This window comes from Panthera pardus, unplaced genomic scaffold, assembly GCF_024362965.1.
Source record: "Panthera pardus isolate Hobbes unplaced genomic scaffold, ASM2436296v1 HiC_scaffold_27, whole genome shotgun sequence".
In the NCBI taxonomy this organism is placed as follows: Eukaryota; Metazoa; Chordata; class Mammalia; order Carnivora; family Felidae; genus Panthera; species Panthera pardus.
The window spans coordinates 67,291,612-67,299,941 of NW_026526843.1; the positions used below are offsets into that span (position 1 = coordinate 67,291,612).

The following is an 8,330-nucleotide window of genomic DNA, read 5'->3' on the forward strand; positions in this document are numbered from 1 at the left end:
TCCCAGAGCTCGGGATCTAATTGCCAAGTTGGAGATAAGAGTTCGGCGGAGAGCTCTGAGCTGGGCTGGAGCCAACTGGGAAGTCTGTGATCGGGGGCAAATTTGCAGATAGATGCAAATGTCTCCTTTGCTCTCTCCCTGCCTCTGCAACTAACCTCCTTTCCTATCTCCCCCAAAAGGAAAGGGGTGGCTTTTGTGCTCCACCACTGAGTGCTTGAAGCCCCTCTCTTTTCTGCTCCCCAGGAGGTGGACGGACAGCGAAGATGACAGGAAGCCACCAGCTGGGAGACACTCTCCAGCAAGTGGGCACAGAGAATTGTGGCGGAGGGCGCTCCTTTTTCTGCCCTTCAATGGTCCGGATGGGGGAGGGCGCTGGTTGTTGAGCAACTGCTCCGGAGACACTCCAGAAGCCGAGATGAACATATGCCTCTTTCTAACAATTGGCCTGGGAGCCATCCAATAGATGGAGGGCGGATCCGACACCTCCCGGATCCGGAGCCTGCAGCGGCGCTGCTGCCGCTGTTTCCAGACCCGCTGCCCAGAGGGAGCGGAGGGGGAGGGTAGGTCGGAGGTCCAATCAGCAAAACACAATTCCAAACCCTGGGGTCGATCACCTCAGTCAAACACCAAGATGGCTTGAGGATGTATTTCACAGGCAAACTCTGTAGGGTTTCTGAGTTCCGACAGATCCCGCCTTTTAGAGGAGGCACAGTGGACATGACCCAACGATCTTTGGGCAAAGTGAGAAACGGTGTGTGGGTGTAACGTTCCTGGGGTTTATGTTGAGGCAGGGAGAGGGAAGGAACAGAGCTGCGCAAGGCAGCTTTTGGGGCTGGGGAAGGGGGTTAGCTGGAGTCCAGAGCACGCCCTTCGCTTCCTCCAGGTGTTAAGGAAGGGCCTTGATCCGTCCCTCTGTTTGCTCCCCATCCTTAAGTCAGTAAGCCGGCTAGTCCGTCAACAAACAGAACTTTGTTCAAAGAGCAAATGCAGGGCACTTAGGGAAAAGTGTGTGGAAGGTAAGGGAAGGAAGGAAGAAAGAAAAAAAAATGAAAGAAGAAAAAAAGAAAAAGACCTTTAGGTCTTCAAATCCAATTAAGAAGATGGAACACATACGTAGTGAAAATGACTTCATGACATTCCCTCACCTCTTTTCTCTTAACATCAGGACTTTTTAAGAAAAGAGCAAGTTTTATAAACAATGTAAAATGAACAGCTGCTGAAAGGGGCCAAAAAAGAGAGTTTAGTAGAGGGAAAATCCGTGGCCTTCCCGTAAGAGGTGAGATGGGAGCTTGCTGGCCACAAGGAACATGAACATGAAGGAAACATGAATGTTTCCCTTAAACATTTGTAAGATAGTATCCCAACCTGAGAAATATGTGCTCTAAATGCAAAATGTTATTCCTGTTGGATGGAAATGATTATATAATCGTAATAAAATAACCTGGCATCATGGGAAGGCAGAAGGGATCCCCTCAAGCTCCGGGGCAAGCTCTTCCGACACGGCTGCCAGTTCTTGGCTTTTCTGCGGCGGGCTTCCTGAGGTGCACCTGGCCCCACGGTCCGGATGGGCAAGCATATACCGCATCGCATCCCGCCAGCCTCCTTCCGCCGGGGGCTAACCACAAGAGAGAATCCCTAGAACCCAACTCCCGCTCAGGCCTTCGAGGGAAGCCGCCGCTGCCGAATAGGCCCTCCATGAGGCTCTGTCCGGAATGCGGGGACTTTAAGGGGAAAGGGACTCCCAGCCTCAGCCCTTCAACAAGATGGTGCGGCCCAGAGAGGGCAAAGAGGCTCGGAGAAAGCCCTGCAGAAAACTCAAAATACTGCCCGGCCAGCACGAGCCCTGTCCTCCTCTCCCCGGCCATTCCCTAGACCCATACCTCTCTTCCCACCCCCACCCCCCCAACGTCCTGAAGCCCGCTCTGGCCACCCGCTAGATTTAGGTCAAAAAACAGACACTAACAGCTCTCCCTAGCCTCAGCGAAATTGCTAAGTGGAATTTATTGGGCAAGTCCATGCAGGGCGGTGGGGAGAGACCATGTCCCGGGCACGGGCCACCCCCAGCTTTACAGGCGCAGGCGTCGGCCTGGGGCTCAAAGCTGAGGGTGCCCATGGCCTGGGCCCGCCGGCTGCACCCCGGGAACCGCGGGTGGTCCCCGGCGCTGTCCGACCCGCGGGGCCGCTAGGACTCCGTTCCCCAGCCGGCCCTTCGCTTTCACACGATCCGCGGTGACTGCACCAGCTTGAGCGCCTTTAAAGGGCCACACACGCCAGCAGCCGCTATAAAATGTTCCCAGCGGCACAGCTGCAGAAGGGGCACCGCTGAGCTGCCAAGAGGAGGCTCGCTCCGCCCGGCTGCCCGCCCGCAGCCTGCCTGCGAGGGGTCGTTCCCAGCGAGGAGGAAGAGGGCTGAGGAAGGCACAGCACCCGCTCTGGCCCTCAGTGAGTATCCAGTTCAGATTTTGCCACCAACTCGCCCACGAGCCAGGACATGTGCTAATAATGCCCTAAGCCGGTTATAAAGACGTGGAAATTGCGGGGGGGAGAGAAAAAAAGGGGGGAAAGGGTCTGTCCTTCCTGGGATTCCTAGCCGAGTCCAGCCTGCTGCCGTTTGCGTGTGCGTGAGGGCTATCCGGGCGGCAATGGGGGCTTGAGACCCGGGTCCCCGGAGCCGGGAAGGGACCGCGGAGGCCGCCACCACCCCGGAGTCAGGCGCCGAAGCTGCGGGCGGGCGGGCACGGGTGCGGGCCGGGGCTCCGTGGCGCGGCACTGTGCGGTGCGGCGGCGGCGCGGCGGCGCGGGCTTTACCCAGGCGCCCCGGGGTCGGGTGGCACTGAGCGCGACCGGCTCGCGGCGGCGGTGGCGGCGTGCGTGCCAGGGGCTGGGGGCTCCGCCGCTTCGCCCGCGGCTCACCGGGCTCCGCGCTTCCCTCTCTCCAGGGCAGGCGGCGTCGCAGAGGTAAGCCGGGCCGCCGGGCAGGGCGCTGGGCTGGTCGGTGGGGCCAGAGACTCCAGCGTAGCGGGTGTGGGGAGCGGGCGGCGGCCGGGCGGGCCGGGGGCCTCTGGGGGACTTGTTTTCTGTTTGAAAGCTGTTCTGCTGGGGGCGGAGGGGCCGCCGCCTGCCCACCAGCGAGCCTGTTCGCTCGCCAGCGCGCCCGCCTTCCGCCAGCCGGGCCGGGCGCCCGCTTCTCTCGGGGAGACCGCAGCACCTTTTCTCCCCGCGTCCGCGCTTTCTCCAGCTTGGCTTCCACCGACTTTGCTAATCGCCCAGACCGCATCTGGACGCTCCGGCTGTGGGGGTGCACAAAGCTCAGGTTTCCTTCGGGGACTGGAGACGAGAGGGGCTTTTTGGGGGACGAGTTCAGCGGAATTGCGGGATGGAAGTTAGCGAATTTGGGCAACTTGCCTCTTCTGCCCAGCCGACCTTTACTCTCCCCCACACGCACGCCCACACACCCACGCACACCCACGCACACACCCCTCTCCCTATAAACGAGGGCGGCTGGGCCGGGCCGTGCACTGAGTCCCTGCCTCACCGAGCGTCGGACTTGGAGTCAGACCGCCCTGGCTGCGAATCCCGGTTCCGCCACTTTCTAGCGCTGTGACCTTGGGCAAGTTACCGAACCTCTCCGAGCCTCTCTCACTCTTCTGGCAGCCGGCTTATAGCACTGATTACAGGCGGCTTGGCTAGGGGGTAGGCTCAGCCTGCGGCCGCGTCGGGTACTCAGCGGGCGCTCAGTAAGTGTTGATGAGGCGCGGAAGTGGCTGCCGGCGCCGAGTGCGCCCCCGCGCGCGGAAACACCGCGGGGACCCAAACTCGCTGCGGAGCCCAAGACCCCGCGCTTCTCCCCGCCCGCCCATCCAGTCTCTACAATCGGTTCGTGATACCGCACTTGCAGGAGCCGACGCTCGGGGCCCTGGTGGCCTGGGTGCTCGCGCCCACCGCGCAGGGATGCTCCCAGCCGCCCCCAACTCCCGCAGCTCCACCTGGGATGCGGCGGGGAGGGCAGCCGAGCTGTCCGCAAACAACGGGCCTTTAGTTTTCAGGTGGCGAAACTGACTGGTCTGGTTAGAGCACGTCCAAGCCAAGCCGCAGTACTGTTTGGATTTTTAAATTTCTCCTGAGTGAGAAAATAGCAATCGAGATGGAGCCATCTGGTTCGTGCCATTTTAACTTTTGGTCCCCCAACAGGTCAAAGACTCAGCCCCCTACCTGCCTCTCCCTTCTCTCTTCTTCCTTTACCTTCCCCACCCCCATCGAGGCGGGAGGAGGCTGGCGGCCCAAGGGAAGATCCGTAGAGAAGGGAGGGAGGCGGGACTGGGAACTGGTGGCTGGGGCCTGCGACACCGGCGGGCGAGGAGGCACTTGTTGCTTCGGGTTATCCAGCCACCTCTTGCAGAGGTTTCGCAGTGGTCAGCCCGCAGCTTGGAGAGCAGCCTGGGACGTTTCCGCGCTGCCAAGTTTTGCCTTCGAATGGACTGGGTGGCAGAGTGGGGACAGAAACTGGGGGAAGCAGGGGCACGCATTCTGATCGAAATGGTATTGCCTCTTCAGACGGATTCAATAACACTTACTGAGCGCCTACTGAGCCCAGACCCAGAGCGGGTGGAGAGGTGGCGGGGATGGGAGGCCACAGATCCGAATGGAAACAGGGTCCCCCCTAGGGGAGCTCCCAGCCTGAAGGGGGAGACATGGTAAAATGGTCTTCCCAAGAACTGATATCAGAACAGAGATACTTTTTTTTCTCGTTCTTCCCCCACCCCCTGCTTCTTCTTTCTCTCCCCTGTTTCTTGTTGTTGTTGTTGTTAATGTTGTGTTTTCCTTTGGTGCGTTCCGGTGCCTAGCAGCATAAGGGAGGGAGGCTGGATAGGAACAGGGAACGATGGTCAAGCCCCCCCCCCCCCCCCCCGCCCAGACATTTTTTCTTTGGATATGAAATTGCTTGATACCAAAGGTACTGGGCTCTTGAAGATGACATGGATTAGATTCCTTGTCTTGTGGTCGCTGGCTTGAAATATTCTCTTGTTGCCTCAGAGAAGAAACAGGGCTCCAATCAAGCAGCAGTGGCAAACCCAGAAGCTGATTTTCTCATGTTTTCTCCCCACCCCCTTCTTCCTTTCTCTATTTTTCTTGCCTCCTTCCCTGATAAGTAAGTGGCGATGATAAAGACAGGCAGTAAGCGGTCACTTTCTAGAAGTATCTGAACAGACTTCTAATGACCACTGGAGAGAGGGAGGTATGGAGAATTCAAACCTTGTTGGAAAGATTAGAGATACTTTTTAAGGTCCTGAAGAATCTTTGAGCTATGAGGTATTTGTAAATAGGAAATTCTACATCTCTAAGTCATCATGAAGGCTAGAATATATAGGGATTTAAAAAAAAAGCTTCTAGGAAGAAAACTTGAGATTTTCCAGAGATTTTTTTATTTTCTGGTTTGGGGGCATTCTTTTCCCCCTCATCCCCTTAATCCTTTGGCACTTGAGCTAGGGAATCATTTCTTTAGGAGCCATTTGAGTCATTTCAGGTATGATGACTTGGCCAGTGGTCAGGTGAGGCATGTGGGTAGAGGAGTATTAGATCCTGCTCCCAGAACCACAGCTACCTAATGGGAAAGCCATTTCTCTCCAGGAAGAGTCATTCCCACCAGTCCCTGCAGATGGGTGTGGCTGGGCTCAGAGCAGATATCCTGGGAAAGTCCAGTGCTGCCAGGGTTGTCTTGGAGACATGGAGAAAATCGAGACATTTCTAGCTGCTCTCTGGCTGCCTTAGCGTCCCCGGACCACCCTGATCAGCCCAGGTTCTCTCAGACCCGTGCCCAAGGCAGGGCTTTGGAACCCCATGATGTTAGCTTTGGGGACGTATTCCTTCCCTGGGCCAAAGCATCCAGCTTTCCAGGTCTTCCTTTCCCACTCTTTCCCAATCCTGGTGGAAGTCTCAGGTCTCCAGCCTTGGACACCAGTGGCCCACTGAGAAAGTGTGCTACTTGCTCAGGGACATTCCTGCCCTCAGAATCAGAAGCTGTGCACCTCACACACATACTTGGGGCCCTGAAGTCACTTGTGTGAGGAAACAATAACGTGTGCCCCCCCCCCTTGGTGATGTGGGTAGCTTGCTGCCTGAGCAGGATATGGCTAAATCAAGCACCTTTCCTGTCTCGGGCCAATGTTCTAGCTTGATCTCCTCCCTGTGCTCAGGTGGTTTCTGGTCTTGGGTCTAACCCCGGTGCCATCCTTGGCTTGTAGCTGTGTGGAGTTGCCCTGCTTAGGACTTTGCTAGTGCTTTCTTGGTCAACGAAGACTTTGTCCTTATCCTCTCTTTTCCCTCACATACAGCACAAAAGTTCCAGCTGGCAGCATCATCTCCCACCAGTTTATCCAACTTCTGCCAAGGCTCTGAAATGCCAACCATGTCGAGGCCTGCACTTGATGTCAAGGGTGGCACCTCACCTGCGAAGGAGGTAACTGGTGCCATTTTGCAGATGGAGACCCTGAAGCATGGAAAGACAAACTGATCTGGGCCTGGTGATAGGCCCTCCTATGCATGGTGTCTAGTGTCCTGTAGCAGAGAGGAAAGAAACGGCAGGGATTTCTTTGGGGAGGCTGACAATAGCTGCTGCCTAAATGTGGTCAAATTGAACCCACCGAGGTGTTGGAAGATGGCAGATAAAGGGAACAGAGAAGTAGAGGCTCATAAGACCACTCCATTGCAAAGATTGCTGTGAGGCTGAGAAGAAAGCCAATGAGATGCCCTTTTCAGAATGGTGAAGTGAAAAAAAAATGGTGAAGTGAAGGAAGGGTCAGGGAGAGAGAGATGAAAGCCATGAACCCACTTAGGATGGTGGGTGCCCAGCACGGAGAACTTGGGTCTGAGCTCAGCGCTCAGAACCATGGTAGCAAAAGGATACTCAAGCTGGAAGACTAACCTTCCATGGGGCCTCCTTCTTCCCTCCCCACCACTAGCCCCAAAGGAAGTGCACATAGGGGCTTTCTGAGCCTGATGAATGGTGCTGGCAGAACCATTAACAGGGCTACCACGCTGTGCCTTTCTTTCTCTTCTAGGATGCCAACCAAGAGATGAGCTCTCTGACCTACTCTAACCTGGGAGTGAAAGACCGCAAAGCAGTGGCCATTCTGCACTACCCTGGGGTAGCCTCGAATGGAACCAAGGCCAGTGGGGCTCCCACTAGTTCCTCAGGATCTCCATCTCCAATAGGCTCTCCTACCGCCACCCCTCCCACTAAACCCCCACCCTTCAACCTGCACCCTGCCCCTCATCTGCTGGCCAGTATGCAGCTGCAGAAACTCAATAGCCAGTATCATGGGATGGCTGCCGCCACTCCGGGCCAACCTGGGGAGGCAGGGCCCCTACAAAACTGGGGCTTTGCAGCTCAGGCGGGAGGGGCGGGGTCACTCTCTCCTTCTACTGGTGCCCAGAGCCCTGCTATCATCGACTCGGACCCAGTGGATGAGGAGGTGCTGATGTCGCTGGTGGTGGAACTGGGACTGGACCGGGCCAATGAGCTGCCAGAGCTGTGGCTGGGGCAGAATGAGTTTGACTTCACGGCGGACTTTCCATCTGGCTGCTGATGCCAACTGTCCTTAAAGATGGAGGAACGAAGCCACCGATTCTGTTGTAAATAAAAATAAAAGTTACTTACAAAGAGATGGGCTGGCTGGCAATTTTCCTCATTGAGGTCTAAAGGCCTGTAGTGTGATCAGATGTTCCTTTTAGCAATTCATGGTGGGGTGGTGGGTGAATAGCTGGGAGGAAGGGGGAGGCTCAGAGGGGGCTGCTCACCAAATGCCTCCAGCCACTGCCACTGCCCTTATCCCTCCAGGAGCCTCATTGTCGTAAGACCCCAGGAAGGCTGTCCTATTCAAGGTTGAATACAGGGGGTGTGCCTGGGTGACACAGTTGGTTAAGCATCTGACTCTTGATCTTGACCCAGGTCATGATCTCAGGGTTTATGAGTTCGAGCCCTGCATCGGGCTCTACGCTGATGGCATGGAGCCTGCTTGAGATTCTGTCTCTCCTTCTCTCTGCCTCTCCCCAGCTTTTATGCTCTCTCTCTCTCTCTCTCTCTCAAAATAAAGAAACTTAAAAAAAAAAAGGTTGAATACAGGGGCTGGCTGGGGACGTTCTTAGATGTTAGACTAATTCAGACCCTTCCGCAGCCTCCTTACCACTTGCACATCCAAGTCAGAAGTGTTCTGGCCACATGGTACCCACCTTACAACTCTAAAAGCCACCCTACCCACTCTAGGCCCCAATCTTGACCCATTAAGGCCACCCCTTTGCCCTCTTGCCTATGGGCAATAGGGCCTAAGAAG

The 8,330-nt window shown here is 56.2% G+C and overlaps 1 protein-coding gene across 8 annotated transcripts; it reads left to right on the top strand.

Annotated features, from left to right (window-relative positions):
- The first annotated feature begins 2,268 nt into the window (after positions 1 to 2,268).
- On the top strand, positions 2,269 to 7,664 carry CITED1 (Cbp/p300 interacting transactivator with Glu/Asp rich carboxy-terminal domain 1). Of its 8 annotated transcripts, none has more exons than XM_019439084.2 (4): positions 2,574 to 2,617; positions 2,940 to 2,958; positions 6,333 to 6,457; positions 7,059 to 7,664. In XM_019439084.2, the coding sequence occupies exons 3-4, from the start codon at positions 6,398 to 6,400 to the stop codon at positions 7,584 to 7,586; spliced, it is 588 nt and encodes a 195-aa protein (XP_019294629.1). In that variant the 5' UTR covers positions 2,574 to 2,617; positions 2,940 to 2,958; positions 6,333 to 6,397; the 3' UTR covers positions 7,587 to 7,664. The 8 variants fall into 8 exon arrangements, with proteins under 8 accessions (XP_019294627.1, XP_019294629.1, XP_019294624.1 ...); XM_019439079.2 differs by lacking the exon at positions 2,574 to 2,617 and adding an exon at positions 4,040 to 4,157 and having other exon boundaries at positions 2,739 to 2,958; XM_019439082.2 differs by lacking the exons at positions 2,574 to 2,617; positions 2,940 to 2,958 and adding an exon at positions 2,269 to 2,442.
- The last annotated feature ends 666 nt before the right edge of the window (positions 7,665 to 8,330 follow it).

Excerpts from the sequence above, each read along its gene's own strand:
- CITED1 (XM_019439079.2), top strand. Across the intron at positions 6,458-7,058 it reads GCACCTCACCTGCGAAGGAG|GATGCCAACCAAGAGATGAG; the intron begins GTAACTGGTGCC and ends TTTCTCTTCTAG.